The sequence below is a fragment of the Phalacrocorax carbo genome, chromosome 9, assembly GCF_963921805.1.
Source record: "Phalacrocorax carbo chromosome 9, bPhaCar2.1, whole genome shotgun sequence".
Lineage (NCBI taxonomy): Eukaryota > Metazoa > Chordata > Aves > Suliformes > Phalacrocoracidae > Phalacrocorax > Phalacrocorax carbo.
In genome coordinates, this window is record NC_087521.1 from 11068592 (window position 1) to 11090196 (window position 21605).

The following is a 21605-nucleotide window of genomic DNA, read 5'->3' on the forward strand; positions in this document are numbered from 1 at the left end:
GCTATAAATACTAATACTGTAATGAGTGCTATTTACTTCATATTAGTAGAAAATAGACACTCCAGAAATCATAACTTCAAGATCAAAACAATCTGATAATGAAAATATTAAAAAAAAATACAACTTGGACCTTTAAAAAGTACAAAACAGACAATTACCCAATGTAAATGGATGTACCTCCAGTGGCCTTAGCCAATGATAATGACTAATGCCAGTTAAGGTCTGGCCTGTTTAATTCTAAGGTGCTTATAAGATTTACGTGATTTTATTGTGTTCTGCTCCTATGGGAAATCAATAAGCATGTGTTTCATCTTTAAAGCATATGATTCTCAGAAGCAATTCTCTAAAAGCGTGTGCTTGTTTACTCTGTTGTCACATATGCCAGATCAAATTTTGCAAGTAAAACGCCTGTCCATCAGTAATGAAAACGTGGTTAGCCAAATGCTGCCCTTAGTTACACTGGTGCAACCTCGTTGCATTTCAGAGAGCTACACACATAAAACTGGGAATTGAAGTTTTTCACATGCCAGAGCCATTTCTTATGTTTTCAAGCGTTAACATATGAAGCTGGGGGTAGGGAACCTCCAGTCAGGAACAGAGAATTCCTGCTTGAAGGGAATGATGAAAACCTCATGACAGTAACATCACTGTAAATACTGCTGACTATCTGGAGACAGTGCAGTCCACAGAACAGGGCACTCTTTGCAGTCAGGATATCCAGCTTCAGGCTTAAAATTTCCGCTAGCTCCATGTATGTCCTTGGACAAACTACTTCATAAAATGGATTGCCAAATAAGTCTTCAGACCCATTCTGAATTAGGAGCCCATATCGAAGAATGCAGTTTTATGTCCAACACACATGTTCCTCGGAGCTCTGGCATTAACATGCTACCATAGGCAAACCAATGACCTGGTATCAGGTTGCACCATGAGAACCACCTCTGTACACGCTCCAGTCCAGATCTACGTAACGCCCTGGCACTCTATACCTCACTATCCCTGTCTGTACCGTTGAGGTAATGGTACTTCTTCTTCTGTGAAGCGTTTTGACACCTATAGGTTAAAAGAACAAGTATCATCTTCGTTTCATGACTGACTAGTGTTGCAAAAGCATCCAGTCACTTGGGATTGTTGGCCAAACTCCAATTGATTATGAGCTGGTTAATTTTTATATACTTAGAGACTGAAAATGCATGAGTATTTTATAAATAGGCATGCATACACATATGTACACAGATTTTAAAACTTAAGGCGGTATCAGAATTTCCTGGGATTTTTGCTGTCTTTATTGGGAAATGAGACAAAACTGAATTATCAAATGCGAATGTTAATTTACAAAAGAAAGCAGAATGCACATCACCCTCCTCTTCTCTAATCTTGAAAGCAGCCTTATTGATGATTTTATTCAAGGTTAAACCATAATTTAAAATTTATGGCTCAACACCCATTCAAAGTAAGAACAGAAATGACAATTTTAACGCAAGTCCAAACAAACTACAGACAACCAAATGAAACTGAGAACAGAAAGACCAGATATTGCACGTAGGTCTATGTAGAGTAAGACGTGGGGTAAAGGGAGAGTAAGTGGCACCAAGAACAGTTACAGGGAAAGCTGAATTACTCTGCATATATATGTCATGAAGAAGGAACTCTTGCTAATTAACCAGAAGACATTCTGAAATTCTTTTATTGTTGGGCACCTAGAAGCTAAAGTCTATGCTAAGGCATCTTTTTTCCTTTCAGTGCAGATTTGTGAGCCCCATTCGCACAGAACCACGTGAATCCTGTCTTCCAAACTGCGCAGGCACGAGTGCGTTGCTGAGTGTCGTGGTTTGCCTGCAGGGGTCTGTAAGAGCCGAGGCTCAACCAACAGGAAAAAAGGCAAAGCAAAAGGAATCACCCACTTCCAAAAGTAAATGGACAGATTAAACAGTTGGTAATTTTAGTTATGTACTAAAAAACCTTGCCACATCCCTACCTAAGTTTTTTAACCTCATGCTCCCCCAAAATATGCAAATATTAGCTTTTCTAACACTGAGCATTTCTTCTTTAAAGATATGCAAAGCAAGCATGAGGGTTCAAAAATTCAGCCCTAAGACTTTACTTTTTATCCACAAAAGCCAACAGATTTTACACAGGTTCACAGTTTAAGCCAGAACATTGTCCTTCACAATTTCAGTTACAGTTCTCAATATACTATGGACTATGGGGATGCATCAGGATAGATAAAGATAGACATTTTGGTACCGTAGTGCTCTTTTTTGCATCTTCAGTCTCATTTTAGCAAGGCTTGTACAAGTATTATGAGTTTGCAAGTGTGAGGCAGGCTGGTAAGGCTAGAAAAGAAATGGATCCGGTATAGATATTTCTGTAGTACAAGTGCTAGCAGATGTTTCTCAGTGTTCAGGTGGAAGTTACTTTTCTTGTAGTGGGGGCAGAAGAGAAAAGGTGCCCGCACTTCAGTTTGTAAGATCCCAGTCTCTGTAACTGGCAGTGCAGGTGGGTCTCTACTAAGAAACAAGATTCTTGAAGGTAGCAAGTAAGCATGAGTCCAAGTTCACTTCTGCTGCTCCTGGTATGATGTGCTAACAAGAAACCAATGAGTGGGGCAGATAGCTGTAGGGGGAAATAACATCTTAACCTGCCACTTCTGCTTGCATCAGAGCACTTAAACCAGAGCATAAAGTCTGTTCTTTTGATACCACAGGAATTTATGCCTCCAATAAGTGGAAATGAATTTCTGCTTCATAACTGCTCGCTGGGAAAAGGGTTTTTTGGCATGACTGACCATGTCACACTTCCCTGGTCGGCAATTTCATTGAAGGATTCATGTGCAGGGTAGCCAAGTATTTGTATCTTGTATAACACTTCTCTGGCAGCCTTTTGATAGGTCTCCTCAGCCCAGCTGGAAGAGCACACACCCAGCTGGGCCCCAGGAACAGGCAGTGATGATTGCTGGTGAGTGCCAGAGGCCGGTGCTTGCCCGCAGAGCTGGCAACCCTGCGAGTCTCCTTCCCTGACCTGTTGGCAGTTAGAAGCAGCAGAGTATCATCTGCAGCCAGCTGGGAAAGCGAGGCCTCAAGAGCACTGCTCTAGTCTCTCAAGCACTTGTCACCACGACAGACAGCCAATGGATAGAGGCAGGACAAAGGAGAGTGCTAGCAAATTCCGTAATTGATGAACGATCACTGGTATCACATAAACCAGGAATCTTCTACCTTCTGCATGTTTGCTGACAACTCCAGCTCCTGCTTAGTCTTGGCTGTTCCCCCACCTACTCCACCCATAGCTGACAAGTTTTGTGCAGCTTTATAACCTAATCCCACTAATGTATGAGCCAGGGTGTCGCTTATTAAAAAAAGGGGTGTGGTCATACAGACAATTATAGGTACAAGAGAGTGGTAAGGTGGTGCTGAGAACAAGACAGAAATAGTTATAAAGCTATTGGGCTGTGTAAACATAGAGGTAATTGCTCCCTCCCAAACCAAATTCAACATAAATAATCAAATAACTCAGTAGAAATAATGAAGTCTCAAATGATCAATGACAGTTGTGTTTTGCACTTTCCCAGGACCATCTAGTTCTAAGAAAGGCTAACAGCACTTTAAGCTGTAACTTATTTGAGTGTTATAGAACTGGAAACCAGGACACTACTGCCCTTTCTATTTCAGGCAAGTTAACCAACTAATGAGAAAGTAACAGGTTTCTTGACTGAGTGCCTATCATCAAAAAAGCCAACTATAACCCAGAACATTTACTGTAAAAATTACGAGCCCATGAAAATCCAAGCTTATAAGAACAAAGTTGTTTACAGACTTGAAATAACAGCATCCATCATTTTAGTGCTGTAACTCCAAATTAAGACAGTGCAGATGGGCATAATTTTCCATTCTTAATATGAGACACAACACCATGTGTCTTTAATATAAATGCAACATACACATACATTCAGCTAGACTGTTGGTTTACTCTTATATTTCATATTCAAGCCTAAGTCATTACCAAAGAAAAAGTGAGTGAATACAAAGGCAGTAAAGATGACGATGATATAAAAATCAGCCATTTAACATAACCTAACCTCTTACTTGTAGGACCTAACAAGAATGAAGAGTTTTCTCTATTAATGGTTTCAGTTAATCCTGTATTCCAACATTTTCCCCAATAAACATCAGATTATTTTTATGTTGGCTATAAAGCTGTCACTCCTCAATAAACAGATATGCTCCTGGTGGGTTTACTTGTGCTGTCAAAGATCTGTCAATTCATGTATCATCTCATAAGCGAAACCAGAGAAGCTCAGACGTACGGCTCCTAGTGAATCCAGCTGAGCAGAGGTTGCTCACCACCTGAGAGGATTCGTGCTGCTGCAGCCCCTGTGCAATTGGCAGTGACTGGATGCTCCCAATACAACTTTACAAAAGCCCTGAAGTTAATACTCCTGCCTCCCTTTAATAGAAAGCTATGTGACCTTTAATGCTCTGCTCAACTGAGCCTTCCTTTAGTGAGTCTCAATTAAATTTTATGTTTTGTGGCTCCCATTTTCTTGTAAGACAAGAAAAGAGTTCAAGGGATGGATCCTTCTTTGAAGAATTTAATTCCCCGTGGAGAAAATTTATTTCCATCTAAAGAGCTGCTCAAAGTCTGGGGGAAGGGAGCTTTTGTAGTGTTTTCTTTCTGTGTTTTTTTTTCTTTTTTGTTAACAAATTTCTAGTATTTTGTGAAGATAAAGGAGTCTTCAGATTCTTTGAAAAGGACAGTGTTCTATTAGTGGTTAGACTGCAAATATTTCCTCTGTCCTTTTCATTATAATGAGAAGAAAATCAGAGGGAAGGTTAAAGAAATCCTGGCCATTATTTGTGATGAAGAAGCTTTCCATGAAATCATCAGATTGCTACCGTGACACCGTAGTAACATAATACGGGTTAATTTTCAGTAAGAGGCATTGCAGCAAATGAAGCATCTGCATATGTATTCACAAAAATAAGTACTTCCTAGGCTGATTCTGCATACTTGACAGCAACACAACGAGGTCAGAAAATTAAGGCATTAGGAAGTGTCTCGTCTGAGCAGGGCTCTGGCATTCTAGCTCACCGTAGTTGCTACTATTGAAAATGTAAGCACAAATGAGCATAAGCACTACTCCCAAATGTAAACATTTTCAGAAGCAGGCCATTAGTAATGTTTCTTTTCCCACTGTGTTCCTTTATTTAATTAGTTTGTTTTTTAGTCAACTTAACATAAAATCACATATGCCAGTAGGGAATTATGAGTGCTGGAGAGAGATGCCTAGACTCTTTATAGTCAGTGTACACTGAATTAGATATTTCAGAAAATCAGTCTAAAAATGCCACACACTGATGAGGATGTTTCATACTGCCAATAGGAAATAAACATGGGGCATGAATAAATTTCTTATTCCCTTCTCCCAGATCTACCCACCTTAATCTGAACACCTCATAGATTTTTTGTGTTTGCTCGGTATCTAAATGTAAAGCCCTTTCTTGGTGCTCTCTTCTGCATATTTTTGTGGTCACCCAAAGAAGGGATTATCAGGATTCAAGGTTTCCACTAACCAAAATATTTCACAGTCACCTCTCTCACTTCCCTCACAAGTGTCATAATCACCAGGCTCCAGAAACTGGCCAGCTTCTGCAGATGGGAATGCAAGACTCGTGGAGTCAAACAGGTTTTTCAGGATTAGTTGATTACTTTTTGATTTTTTTATCCAAAATTTAGGATTATATTGTATCTTCATCCCCTTTTTTTCTCATGCTTACTACTGATGACTCTTCAGATGTGACCTTCTGCCTGTGTCTAACTTTCTGGAGAAAAATACGTATTCATAGAATTGGCTTTTTGTTTAGATCAGTATTGACTGCTTTTGCAACAGGCAAGTAAAACCCTGATTAGCTCTAGCCTGACAGAAATTTAGTGCAATCCACTGCTAAATTGCAATTTAAATCTACAATAATTTCATGTAATCATCTTCTTTTCCTGCTTACAGAGTCATGGCTTAACATAAAAATAAAAAAAAAAATATTCTGGTTTGGTTCCAGTATTGAGGCACAAGCATTCTACAGAAACAAAAACAAAAACCCCAACCCAACAATCTTCATCTCTCCTTTCTGAAGTTCATTCGCGGATGACGGCTGTGCTCAGACCCTTCGCTGTTTCTCCACAGTCAGTTAATGCTTGTTAGGCAGCACACTGTCTGAACACTGGGAAAGTAACAGTGGAATCAAATCCATTGAATAAGTGATAGCTATGTCTCTGAGAAGCATTTGAAAAGCACAACATGTAAAACAAATGAAACATAGAGTTTTTGTTTCCTTCTCCCTCCTCTCCCAAATAGTAAGGGACCCCTATTTTGTATGGTACACCGAAGTTCGCAGTGTCCTGCTACTATTCTATACATGTGGGTTGTACAAATATCCAGTAACACAATATAATAATACAGTTAATAAAATAAGACCCTAAATTCAATTAACTTGGAAGCTGTGTCTTCATGTAGACTCGTTCTCCAGATATGTCTACCCATTCTTAATTTTACATTTTGTGACTAGTTCAACAAAATAAAAATACCAGTGAGTTTGGATGAGATAAACAGAGTTTTCATGCTCACTGACTTAAATATTGAAACTAGTTCTGTATTCAAAAATAGATTGACACGATTGTAAATATTCATACTTTCCTACTGAGAAAATATAGTTTCCTTTTGAGAAGCAATAAAAATTAACACATACTCAGCTTAGAAAACCCCAGAAGCCACAAATTATCATTTTTGTGAAATCTTCCTAGCTTTTAAGCTTTTTAATGCCTTTTAGTGATAATGCACAGCATTAGTCTTTCATCAGAAATGAATTTGCCACTGATGAGGGCAGATGTGACAACTTCCTCTCTCACTACCTTAACAAAACATCTCTACATCTCCCTACTGTAGCAATTCAAACTATCTAGTTCTATTATCTATGCACTTACACAGTGTATCTTAGCTAAATCTTACTGCAAGAAACAAAACTGGCCTAGTTCTTAATTTCCACTGCTCGTCTTGCCTCTGTTTTTCCAGTAGAGCTTGCGGACACAAGAAGTGTGTGCCCCACTGCACCTATGCTGCCTCCATATGGCGTATCTATGCCACTATATATAAGAACAGTTCCATTTTGATGAATATACGGATTAAAAAAGAGTTGCTATTGTATTTACAAAGTTCTTATGGGAAGACTGCCAGCTACTCAGAACTGGGCTTTACTAATTAGAGTTACCTTGATTAAAGGCTGGCTCCTGAAGAGCTCCTGTGGATAACAGGCTTAACTTTAAGCATCTGATCAGTCCCATTACATTCACTGGCTTTAACTGGACTGCTCATAAAATTAAGCGTGTATTTAAGTGCCTTTCTGGATCAGAGCCCAAGTTCCTTAGAGTTGCTCAGGCTCGGAGCAGTGGTACCTTCTGAAGCCAGCACAGTTCAGGTGACTAATGACCATATTCTCTCAAACTGAAAAGCTGTGGAACTTTACTCACACAGGTCCTGGAAACATTGTCCACCACAGCTAACTGGGAATGCCAGTTCATCAGAGCTTGGAAACAAGTACTCCACTGAACTGGCCGAGCTAGGACAAGAAGATACAAGAGCCTAGATACTGCACTGTGCTGATGTGGCCATCGTGCTCCCAATATTGAAGCAGAGTTTGCCCCAGTGTCTCTACACAGCTGTGCATTCTGGTCTTTAGACATATCCTAATAGCAAAATTTGGTATTGTGAGTGTAAGCAATCCTAAGACTTTTCAAATTGTGCTTGTTATGTAAGACTAAAAGTTTGCCAAATTCTGACAATTGCAAAAAAGGGTGGAATATAAAGAGGATCTAATGTCTGGAAAATGGGTGATTAAAAAGGTCACTTAAAATTGACAATTTTAAAAACATATACTCTTACCCTTCTCGCTGGAAAATAGTCCTAAAACAGTCCCCCAGGCTCTTGTAACTGGTTGGATCAGTTTTCCCTCTTTGAATTTGGAACCTAAAAAAAATACAATTTACATCACAGCATGAGAAGTTAGGGATTTTAAGTTACTTTTAACTTTCCAATTATTATATAAAAGGAGTTTTAAAGGTTTTTTTACACATCTGATTCATTATTATATACTGTTCCTGATATACTTATTAACACTGTTTTCATAGAAGCTATTAAACTAAGGAAAAATAGAGCTTTAGTAGTAACTTTTTTTGTAGTTTATGGAACTCACAGTATAGCTATCACCTTTGACATTTACACCTCTTTCTTGTTGTTTGAAAAATAAGCTGTTAACCCTGTGCCTGATCCAAAGCCCATTGAAACTAATGGAAGACTTTGAGTCAAATCCTGTTTTTGAAAATCTGAAATGGAATACTATCATGTGTTTCACTACGAAATGAATCTACTGTGCAGCTTCTTTCTTTTTATATCTGACACAATTACAATAAAAATCAACCAGACACATAACCACAAACTACTACACCATTAATTTTTCATAATTTAGTAATAAGATGAACAATAGAGGCAAGTACTTAATTATTTTAATTAAAACTTTGTCTTCTCTATTCATATTTTGACAATGAAGATTTCAACAGGAAACTTCTGGCCTTGAAAGGAAAATCAAGATTATGATTTAAGATTGTAAACATCTTATTGTTTATGATGTACGGATAGCAACAGTAAGCTTAACAAACTGTATTACTTTATTAAGTACTACCAGTATTAGATTACCCCGTTTCTTGCAGTTTTAAAATTGCAGCCAACACATTCAACCAAATAGTCTGGAGAAATTTTGAATATATTTTTAGCAATAACATTTCTTTTTAAATCACTAATTACTATATAGCACTCAAAAAAATAGAATATTGATGTTAGCAATTCCAGTCTACAATAGACCCTAAGTTGCTATTATCACTAAGTACAATAATAATTATACAGAACAAATAGCATTCAACATTTTCAAGGAATAACTGACATTATAGTCAAGTATGTCACACGCCACAGGTATGTTGCTGTTCTGAGAAACACCTATTGTTACTTATTCTAATTAGTATACTGAATCTCATTAATATGTAACAGATTAAGGTATTTTTAACTCAATGTTAAACAGCAGTGTTTTCCTCTTTCTCAACAGAATTCAGTACTGTTAAATCGAGGTTTGTATTGTGGCAAAAGTCATTCATTGCTCTGAACATCAGTATTTCCTGAGCTGTGTTCTGTGCTAACACATCTAATACTTTATTCACGTTGAGGAAAAAATTTTCAGTGATGTAATACAATTCTTTGGGCAATTATGAAGGTAAGCCCACACCTTTTTTGAAAACAGTTAGAAGGAAACACTGAGCCCCTCCATAGTCCTAATAAAAGTAGTTCAGGCACATCTGGGATCTCTGTCTGGGGTAACCTCTTTTATTAGCACAAGGATTTGCTGCCAAGTTGGCAGAGAGGAGAATGCTATTCAATAGGCTTACACTCAAATAAGAGCTGATGCATAACATTTTGTCTGAAAAGAGCCCTTGGGAAGGCTAATAGTTGAAAATGCCTCAGTGCCACCACACAAAGTCCAACAGTAATATCAGCTACAGAAGCTTTTACATTGTGGCAATCAAGCAATGAAAATCATAACAGAAAGTAGATCCTATGCACATTTTAATATATCCAAGACTTGACTATTTATACCTCTCAGCTCAAGAACAAAAATGGCTTGGTTTTATTTAAAGAAATCGTGCAAAAACTCATCAGTAAATAACTCTCCCCAAGTATTTGAAACATAAAGCTTTCCTAACGCAAACTCTCTTCCTCAAGTTTCAAGATTTGTCCCACTTGTAAGCTCAGAACAAAGCATCACTGTTTCTAAAACATCCTCTGAACAATGCACCTTCCCTCTCTTTCACCCTGCAAATGCTCAAGCGTGTCCTACCAGCACGTGTGTAAGGTTCCCCACTAAGTCATGCACGCAGAACTGTTGGTAGAGCTGGGACTTTAATCCCAGACTCACCGTGGATCTCAACAACACAGCGAACATACTTTATATAATTTTGTTTTACAGTTACCCAGTGTTGACTTCTCAATGAAATTTAAATGATTTAATAAAAATACGTCTTTGATAGCAATAATGAAAATCATAGCAGAAGAAATGCAGTAATACCATAGGTAATTTACGTGTATCAGATGAAGCATAACTTCTTGCTAAAGAAGTTAAATCAAAGGACATTTACACTTATTTCAGTTTTTTGTTTTAATGTAGATAAGACCTTAGTATTAAATGACTCCATTTGTAACACTGAGTCACACAAATAATGTATTCCTTCCTTTAGGGTTTTTGGATCCATTCCTTCCCTAGTAAATCTTTTTTATAGCTTTAACAGCGATCCTAAAATACATGCCAATTATGTGCTTCAACCTAGATCTGCGAATTGGGTTCTTTGATTCAGAATTGCTTGCCTCAATAAAATAATGTGTAACTTTTTAATGAACTAGCTAATTGATCACCAGCACTTGTTATAAGAGGCTCAGGGAAGAGCTGAAAAAATGTTTGTTTTTCTGGAGGCAGCAGCAGCAGCAGCCTGTATTAGTAATCTTAATAACACAGAAGAGTGAAAGCATTCACTTCAAAAAACAACCTGGCCTGTTTTTAATGATTGCTTAGAGGAATGAACACAACTGGGGGATACATAATGGCTTTCTCTGCTTCGAATCCATTCCTTTCTGAAAGCATTATAAAACCACTTAATTTCATGCATTTTTGAAAGCTGGATGCCTGCCTTGTATGTTATTAGCTTTGCTAGAACAAAAAAAGATAAATTCTCCTATAAATATAATTGGAGCATTAACTTCTCATCTAATTTATTATTTTGAAGTCTGAAAAGAAGAATGTGCAGGCAGTGTTCACAGATGCGCCACACGGACATGTAGTAGGTAGAGAGGCTTTTCCAGGGCTGGGATGAACGACCTGCTACTCACTACTAGCATACAACAAGAGTCAGAAGTCACTGGATGCTCCAAGATGGAATGGGTTTACTGAGAGCTTTATCACTCTCAAAATGATCATCAGGCTAACTTGCCTCCCCTCTCATCTTCCTGCTTCTTGGCTTTTTGGCCAAAATGCTGTGGTACTGAGCACTCACACCCTGGGACCGCTCACAGAGCCGTGGGAGGCACTTTGGCCCCCAGGTTACCCCTTCTTACCTGGGACCTCCTGCGTGCCCCTGGCACCTACTGCCTGCTTTCCCGGCTCCTCCCTGCAGCTCCCACCTCCAGCCCCACGCCATGGGGGACCTCGCAATCTCCCGTTCTGGCTCGTAGCAGCAGCCCACAGGGTTTGGTCTTTTATGGCCCCTTTGAATACTACCTTTGCCATTGCTTTGTTTGATACAAAAGTGTCCTGATATTGTTTGAGAACATCAGTGTCCTTCCCTGTTCACTGCAGAAGACACATGGCTGGGATCTCAAAAAGTAGAAATCACATAAAACCATTTGAGGTTTTGGGGTCTGTTCAAAAGGCAATATCTTCATCAAAAACTCTGCATGATCTAAAACCATGAAAATACTTTAACTTATCCACAGTAACCGGCACTACAACTACTACTTGTGAAATGAATAAACCTAAATTATTCTTGTTTTGACAGCATGAGAGAGAGCATTTTTATGGTTATAACAGCCCTTGATCAATAACTCACAACAAGGTCAGCCTGAAATCCCACAAAGCAGATGCTTGAGTCTTTTCATCAGTTCTCTGAACCACTTTACCATTTAGCAAGTGATATGTCATATTGTGGAACAATGACTCTATATAAACATACATATCTGTTTCCAATGCCTAACTTACAAGTTTGGTTGGTTTTATAATAGCCAGTATTTTATTCCGAGTTTTATAAAATCCTCAGTCCACAGGACGCTTTCCTGCCCCCCTTCCTATTGCAGAAGTCTTCTAGGTAAGTTTTTTCTAACACAAACAATATCTATAGGAGAACATGCAGATGTGTGTGCTTTCTGAAAAAAAAAATCAGAAATATTCTCTCTCCCTCTATCAGTTGCTAAACTTTTTGTTTGTGCTTGCTGAACATCTCATCAAAGTTCTCTTGTGGATGTCTGCCACTACAGTATCCAGGTATTTAGTGTCTAAAGTCCGTTCATGACATGTTACCTAGCAATCCTCCCCCTTTTCTTTACTGATCTGGGCTGGAGAAAGATTTCCAATTCATGCTGAAATTGTTTCAGTCATCTGAATATCTAAAAGGAAGACACCAGTATTTTCAAATCTAGATTCAAGTAGATAATGAGCAGTTAAATCCCAGTTATGTAGGACAACCACAATGTGGTGGGGAGCAGACTAGACTCACCAAATTCTTGCCACTGGGTTTGCAAAGACTATACCCGCACACATAAATTCCAGAATTTGTTGCTTCTTTTATACAGTGCTGCTGACTAGTTCCTCAACCACAACGTTCAGAGGGAAAGAAAAACACTGACTCAGAGGACCAGGCTTATACCATGTTGCAGTGCTTGCCAATAAGTGGCAGTCTTAGCTGTATTTTCCTTCTCTTCACATGTCTTACTAGGATTTTATCATATGTTCTACTCTATTTTGAATAAACCTCTTAATATTTCCCTCTGTGACTGGGACTTACGCAGTACCCAAAGCAAATAATCTCAGGTACTGAGGTGTTTAGATGATATAAAGAAAAGAAGAGGGTTACTCTGCATAAGAACAAACCAAATTAAATTATCTGAGCATTGTTAAATTTGAAACAATTTTTAAATAAATGTACAGACATTGGAAAACTGAAAACATGATTTATAGCCTTTTTGCACTTTCTGTAATTCCCATGATTCCAGACACTCCTCGCTGTAGTTACCGCTACCAGCATAAGTTGATAAAAATGTATAGTCTGAAGCTTTATATAAATATACATTATTTAACAGTTCACATGCTTATAATAAAAAAATAACTGCATTATAATTTAAAAAGATTTTGATTTGCTAACTTAAACATTTATTCAGGTGTTACTACTAGTTGGTGCTATCTACTGATGCTTAGATTTCATGCAAAACCTTGCACTGCAAAATGGACCTTGATAATATAATTTATTTAACTTTTTGGCTCAAGTTCTTTGCGTTGCTTATGTTACTTACAGGATAATAACTAAATTGAGAGTATAATTCTGTCACTTAATTTAAGAGTAAATCATATGAGCTGTTGAAGAATTGAATATTAGATTTCAAAACAAAACATCTAATTATTTTAAGCCAAAGATATAAATTTTGCTTGTACAGGGGTCATATTTAAAGTATTATAACACTGCTATGATGATTATTTAATTGCAAAAATCATATAAGAATACAATAAAGTAGTAACATAGAGAACAGGCAAAGAACAGAATGTATTCCAATCATTATCCATAACAGACATAGCTTTGCCTCCATCTAATCACAGAATTTTTCATACAATTTGTATTTACTTCACAAGTAATAAACCAGAATCATGCGTAGAAAAGTGCTACCAAAATTATTTCAAAATTAATCTAAACTAATTCCACTTTGTTAGAATTCATGATGCTTGTTAGTTTATTTACTCTATGACTGTTGGAGGAACATGGGTTTTTTTAAGAAGAAAGAAAGGAATAGTAATAATGGAAATAATTGTAAAGACACCCTGAAAACTCAACTTTCTCTGCAGAGATTACTTTTATGAGAGTTAGAACATCAACTACCAGGTATGATGGTCAAATAAAAAATTACCAAACACGAACTTATGATTTCTAACATTTACTGAAGTATTTATCAAACACTACAACTCATGAATTTGTCCATTCCACACCTGACCTCTGCCTTATTGCAATTCTGATCTGTTCTTTTGTCCTCTTCCTGTTTGATTGGTTTTCCAGCAATTTGTAATTTGGCAAAAAAAGTCTCAGGAACCGTTATGAAATATAAACAGGGCAAAAGGAAGAAACATTACCAGTGGATGGGAAAGGAGCACTTACCTACATCTGAATGAGTACATTCAGAGTAAAAGTTAGAGCTAGATCAGCAACAGATTTAGCAATTTACAGCAAAACTTAGATGGCACAGATTGGCTATTCTTATGAAAATTTGAATGCAATAAGAACATCATCAGTTGCTACCTCCCTTTAGGTTACCTAGAAGCAATATATCTAAATCCTCATAAAACAAATTGGTCTAAACTCTCGCTCATTTATAAGGTTGGGCTTCCTCCACTCCACATCCTTAGCAGCTTGTATTCCTTGTGTTGAAGGCAGCATCCATGAGGCAAAAGGATGACTTCCCCCTCTTTTTGACAAGGCACCCGAAAAAGGATGTGGTTAGTCACCAACTTGACAGGGGAAAGAACTGGATTATAGTTTCTATTCCCTAAACTATTCAGCTGCTGATAGTTAAGGATCATCTCCATCATTCTATTTTGCTTTCAGCCTCAATGGTGGGAACTTCCCATGTGTGGCTTATTCTGAGCACACAATTTTTTGAAAATATTTTCCCTGAACCAACTGCATCATTGAATAGAGAAACAGCAAAGTCCTAAACATGACAAAACGGTTTAGATGTTTCGCCGGTACTCTCAGTTCTCTGAACATGAGTCTTATTCTTAGACCAGATGACAGTATGCTAATCAGAAAAAATTTCATCTTTCCTTTCCTCCCTATTCTTTTTATAGATTACTTTCCTCCACCTCTTGCTTTTATATTCAAGCTAAGCAGCACATCATTCCATCAAAAGTATCAGTGGGAAAAAGAAAGCAGTACTATATATGCCAAGGTCTAATAAAATGTTTTAGGTTTCATTTTAGTGATTAGAAAAGCTGTATTTTGTCAGCTACTAACGAAGAACTATTCTACTTTTTTCTTCTTATACTGCAGTAACTTTTCCGTTATGTGCCTGGGACAAAACACAGAGTAGCTACAATGTCAGAAAGAAATTTTCCTTTACATGTAGTTTTAGAAGATAATATTTAGCAAAAATAAATTAAGCAGAAGCAGGTCAAATTAACAAATGTAACTGTTTCATGCAAGTCTACTCTGGTAACTTTGCTAATGAATACCAAAAAAACCTAGTCATTGCAGTTACATACAAATAATTCAATGCCTTCCCAAGAAAGAAATACAGCAGACACTAAGTTTAAACCATAAATATTTTTAATAAGCTAATTCCATCAATGAGTGTTTGTGTGGTGGGGAAGTTCAAAACAACAACAACAAAAAAGTAATTTAGTGAAAACTACCATTTTTTAATTCTGCACTAAAAAACTGGTCAGAGAAACATCATGCAAAATCACAGCTGTGATGTCGTGCAAGTTCCCTTTTATTTCAAGGATGAAAATACCAAGAACGCTTACATGTTTCACAGCAAGGTGAAGCTATGGAACGAGGCTCTGAGCTGCTGCCCTCCCCACCTATCGCACATGCACAGCAAGCGTTTCCTATCTCCACCTCCCAGCCTCAAAGTCCTGTTATGCCCTTGTGTTTCTGAGGTCCCACATAAAACTGGCAGCTGTGGGCTTCTACGGGCTCCTCGCAAAGTACTAACCTTTCCTCTCAGTTAAGGACCTGCAAACAGCATACATTTTTATTATCCTCTAGAAATTGCTCTAACGTTCTGTGTGAAAAGCCTATCTACAAGTCCTGCCAGAGCAGGAACAACCCGGCTGGCCTATCTGCCAGTGTCGTGGATACCCTGAAGGTACAATTTTGTCCTTGAAACTGTGCTTTGGCTGCCTGGATACAACTTCTGAGCTCAATGTAAGACAACAGCAATGATCATAAATGGACAGCTATATTTGAAAGATCACACGATATTATGTATGAAAGATAGCGCAATATGTGTGATCTTAACAATCTTACGAAGGTAAAATTGGCTAGGAAGTGGCCCCTGTAAAAGTAATAGGTAAATATAAACACTGCTTGTGTTTTTGGTCTACATCTTGAGTATAAATCACTCAGTTACAGTGGTGAAAGAATCTGCAGAAACCAGTAATGGCAAAACCAGCATTTTGTTTTTTATAGTGATAGTTTATTTCTAAAACCTCCTGTAAACTCTGTTTCCTAAGTAAAAACAGCCCCCCAAAATCCATGTATTTTTTTGCCCCTCAACTAAACTGGACAAATCATTGAAAATGGCACCATAAGGAATAATTTTGTATTGTCAAAGATGATGGAGTTATTTTTATTATTTTAAATATAGGTAGTCACTTGTGGCCTAATACATCAACAGAAGTCTGGTTTTCATTAGTTTTGGATAAAGTCTTGTATGTTTTCCTTCAAAACAGCTTACAGAGAAATAACAGACAAAGTGATGAGGAATATAAACTAATGGCTAGAAGAGATTTCACAAGAAATCAGATATTAGATTATATTACATAAAGGCCCCAGTAACCAGTCTCAATTCAGGGAAAAATGAGAATGTGGTTTGGCTGATTTCAGTCAGTGCTTATGCTGTGCTGTGTGATCACCATAGGGGACACTGAAATCAAAGCTTTGCTGAGAAAACTGTGTAGAAATACTTGGCTCTTTCTATAGGAATGTGTCTGCTCAAAAACTGACCAGCTTCTTATCTCAGTTTAACTTCTACTACAAAAATGTATGTCCTCTCTTGACCTCTCTCTGCTGGACTAGAGGGACCTTTAGTCTAACCCTGTAGAGCCAACCTTGTGTCCTGTGACATGACTGTAATCTATGAATCCATTACTGAGTCTCTGCAAATTAAGCCTTTGAAAAATTTAAATGTAAGAATGAAAATTTCATCTATCAGTTAAAATTTTTATGATAGCAATGATACCAGATTAGAGGAATAACTTTTCTGCTTTTAAAAAGTAAGGGTATTCTCTATTACTTCAAACAGATACAAAGGCAAACCTTAATGCAGCTTTGTAAAATAAAACATGTCCCTTATAAGCTACAGGAAGGCTTCAAATGAATAATTACTACTGGTCATTACTGGACAATACCTGAAGTACGAGCAGTTAGCATTGTTCTAAAACTCTTCCAGTTTAGGAAAATGTAATTAAGATCTATATCCCACAGGGAAAAGTCCCTTTTTTCTTCAACAATTCCTACAGAAAGAGCCAAGTATTTCTACACAGTTTTCTCAACAAAGCTTTGATTTCAGTGTCCCTTATGGTGATCACACAGTCCTTTTCCTTCTGAGAAGGCAGGAAAATCATTGCAGCTTTCTGGCAAGAATATTTTGGGGGAGGATTTTTTGGAGGGTTGTTCAATACCTTTGAGTACTCATTAGCATTTTAAGTTCTTTGATGAGATCAATCCCATCATAGCTCAGTGTATTCTGATTTTTTTTTTTATTAAAATGATTTAGCACCAAAAATTTGCAAACCGCAATGAAATATATGTTACACTTGCTCCCTACGGTCAAAGTAGGAAAGATAACAAAAAATATCTTTTCTCCCAAAGGAAAGAAATGGTCAAATACAGAAATACAAATTCATTTTCAGTGGAAAATAGCCAAAATCAAATTGTGAGTTGCTGAAAGAAGTGTTAGTTTTGAGTGTTCACCCAACCTCCTATCCTTGTGCTGGAATATATTTAAAAGGGAAACAATTTCATTAAGATATTGCGGCTGAGATTTTTAAAATACTGGAAGGGATATGACTAGACTCATTGCACTGAAAAGTACAGCTAAATACCCTGCATTTGAAAACTTTAACTCACATGCCCTTTCTTATTAATAGACAAACCATTTTAAATGACTAATAGCTAATATACATAACATGGACATTACCTACTATGCATTTACTGATTCCATGTAAAAATGACTTTTTTCTATTAAATTGTATGGCTAAGCGACAGAAAACATACACCTTTAAAGCAGCATTATCTTTTGAAATGAAACTAGTAAAATGAGGAAATTCTGAGCTAAAGACTGAAACTCAACTCTTACCCACCCAGCTGTGCCCCAATATTACAGCTTATATGGAATTCATTATCAGCCAGTGCTGAGCGACCTCAGCAATTCTTAACATAAAGTAGGGCATAACAAGGCAAGTTAGGGATGAAATTTCCTCTGAAGCGCTATGACTCTCTCTGCTGTAGTGACTTAAAGTAAAACCAGTAAATTATTGGAACACTCTTGCTTTCTGTAATACAATTTATCTGAAATAGGGCACTTCCCTCTGTAAAAAGCAAAATGAAAATGTAATCCCATAACTTTAAGGAAAGTTTGTTGTGTGTTGAAATGGTAACTTGCCAGTGCCTTTCAGAGTCCAGAGATACACAACCACGCTTTCAGCAAATTTTTGTGTAACATTAAAATTTATCCTAGGAAGTGAAGAGGAACCTTTGACGCCTGGGAATACACCTTATTAATTCACTGTATGGAGATGTTACAAAAATAAAGAAGATGAGTTCTCACAAATTCAATATAATGGAAAAAAGAGCAGCTATTTTCAGACTTCAGTAGATTTATTTTACTTTTTCTAATAACTCTTATACTATTAATAGTTAACAACAAAAAATAATGCTAAACAAAACTCAGGTGAATCCAGAATCCAGGTTGTGGTCAGAAGACTAATTCTGAGTATCCAAAACTGTGCATCACAGTTGCTACAAAGCTGTCAGAATATTATTTTTCCACAGAACAAAAAAGCCCCACCCAATGAGATTATTTTTCTTACTTGTAAATACATTTTGAAAACTACTGAAATTCAACTTCAAGTATTTTACAGCCCAGTTTTAAACACCAGAAAATAAGACTTAATGCTGTAATGGAACCACTAACAGGCTCTTGACAACAGCTGTGCAAGACTGCACCTTTATATCACAACACACTCTCCCAGCTGAAAAAACTCACTAGTTATCCAGGATAGTGTGGAAAAAAGAGCGCTGTTATTTTAGGAAAGACAGTTGCTTGAAAATTGGCATAAAGTGGTGAAAATTAAAAAGAAGGGTTTCTTTTTTTCCCCAAACTCAACCTAACTACTCCATAAAGTAATGCACAAATCATTCATTATAATGAGTCATAACAATGATTTGTGATCTTCCAAGTTTTCATTTTATGTCCCTCTGTTTTTCCTTAAAGACAGGAGGATAGACAAAGACTGGAAACTTTGGGTCATATGGATCACGGCACCACTGCTATGTCTGGAATTTTCTTATAAATATCCTATTGCTCTGAGGTTCATAGGCCTGACTGAAACAGCAGGGACGATCTCATTTGTACTTTTATAGTTGTAGAGGGATTTGCAAGAGTTAACGCAATTTTCCATAATATTTCTTGCCGATTCAGGAATAAAGGGAGAGTTCCCTTTTTAATCATTATCTGAAACATTGTTAACTATAAAGAAAAACAGGACTTCTTTCAGATTTAACAAGAGTTTTCCAAGTGCTGATAATTTTAAAGGTAAAAAGCAAGGCAACTTTTGAAAAAGAGAGAGGGTTTCAGCAGAGTGCGGGTAGCTGGCAGTACAGTAGTCTGGAGGATATACTTCTCACCAGATTTTACTGCTTGTTTGCAGCCTTGTGCCTTTTAAGGATTGTTTTTCCAAAAAGAAATGTTAAATGATTCCTTTTGATTTCATGAAAATCTTTGAATCAAAGAAGTATCTTCAGGCCCTGTTACAACGAAGTCTATCTCAGAAAACAAAATGTTTCACTAACCACCAGTTGAAAGCTAGAAAAACTCCTTTCATTTTGTACATTCACAGAACTCTTTTAAAGGCATTTTGCTCACGTTCCTCTCCAGGCAGGCAGGCAGACTACACTAACATGGCCGATCTGACTCAGCTATTGAGCCCAAGGACTGAAAAACAGGCAGAAGAAAAGGCGGCTGTGATGTTGCCATGCAGTATTTCGCAGGGACCACTGCTTTGTTTCCTTACCAGGTTCAGTACTCCTTCCATACACCCACTTAGTCAAGTCTTCATAGTGCTACATGGACTCAGAGATAAAACTAACTGAATGATTGAATTATTGAATGCCTACTGATAAAGAAAATGAGCTTGTTAAAAAATGCTTATAGAGAATCATGCTTATAGAGAATTAATAGATAATTACTATATATATTTTTATATATAACGAGTAGGGTTATGCCTTTGTTGGTCCATAAATTGCTGTTTGTTATCTAATGCCAAACTGAGTAAAAGTGCAATAACTAACACCCTAAGCGTACAACATGCCACCTCCCTCCCTCTTTTTCTTAGCACATGTGCTAGCTAATGGGAGAAGCAGCTATATGGCTAGCTCTTTGGAAGAAGAAGAGCATAACCTATCTTCTCCCTCAGTCATGCTATTCTACTTCCAAAGAGCTAGCCATATAGCATGTGCTACTAGTTTGCGATGTAACATAACGCTGGCAGCAGGTTTAGCTGCTCCACTGTGGGTCTAATCTTTGTGCGATACAGTCTGTGCACATAAACAGGAATCCAAGGATCCCCGGGATCCAACTTTCCCTGCTATGGAGCCTGAAAGGTGCCCAGACTAAGGTATGAGAAGGACTTACTACACCTAAATGTTGTAGAGTACATTGGTATTATTCCTGTTAAAAATCTAGAGCTTGCCTGTCTCGCGGCCTGCATCCCTCCCAAGAATAAAGCTGACCTTAAAGGTCTGCAGAAAGGAATCTCCAGTTTCATTACATGTAAGTGAGAATTTTTAGCATTTTATTGTTTCAAGACTCTCTTGAAAATGCAAACAGCCATCCTGCCTACCAGCTAAGAGACTTATCACCTACCAGTTCATTAGAGGTCATTTATTAGCAGTCACAGAATGCCACCTTATCATTGGAACTGGCAGCAGAAACCGCAGTCTCACAATCGACAAACACTGCGGCTTTTCTTGGAAGAAGTTTTCACTATGAGCCTGTGGTCTGGGAAAAGGGCAAATAGGGAAAGTCATCACAGGGTAATGACTGATGGATGTATAGGGAATGAGCAAAATTATGAAAATAGGTGGGAGAGAGAAGAGTGTGGTCCTGAAGAAACACTATATATTGAGCCAATGGAAAACCTTGAGGTGGTGATTGGTCAAAATATGAGCAATGTATCATTGCCTCTGTTCCTTCCTTGTCATCTCTAACACCTATAACCAAGCACTGCAGTTCTGCCATTTTCCCTTCTCTATTATTGCATTGAAGGGATAGTGATAAAGTGGATATAAATGATATCTGAATTACTATATGGTATTGATTTACTATGCCATATTGTATCATATTATAACACTTAAATCCATCGGCTTCCATTAACAATAAAAGCAGCTTAAAAATTACACTAGAAGCCTAAGTTTCAACTTTATATGGGGTACTTCTGTAGGACTTTCTATCCTCAGCAATAAATAATACAAAAATGTATGCAGTTTCCTATGCCTACGCCGCATCTCATCTCTACTTAATATCAAGTGGCATCTTTAACATGTCTTAAAGCCTTTTTTAGGATCAAAGACACTCTGCTCACTGTTCTGTTTAACATACTTCAGCAACTGCTGTTTTCCTTCTCACCACTAGAGTATATGTGTGCACAAAAATAACCTTCCTAAAATACACAGAGGAAATACAGTATGGCTTGAGAAACTAATTTTATTTTAAGGAATATGTGAAGTGAGAATGGTTCAATGTCTACACCACCATTATA

General features: G+C 37.4%; 1 protein-coding gene across 7 annotated transcripts in view; it reads right to left on the reverse strand.

Annotated features, from left to right (window-relative positions):
• Positions 1–21605, reverse strand: part of SLC25A21 (solute carrier family 25 member 21) — a 259062-nt gene that overhangs the window by 59487 nt on the left and 177970 nt on the right. For all 7 annotated transcript variants that reach the window (XM_064460313.1, XM_064460311.1, XM_064460310.1 and 4 more), the window contains one exon: positions 7934–8017. In XM_064460313.1, coding sequence (XP_064316383.1) covers positions 7934–8017 — 84 coding nt within the window. The remainder of the gene's footprint in view (positions 1–7933; positions 8018–21605) is intronic.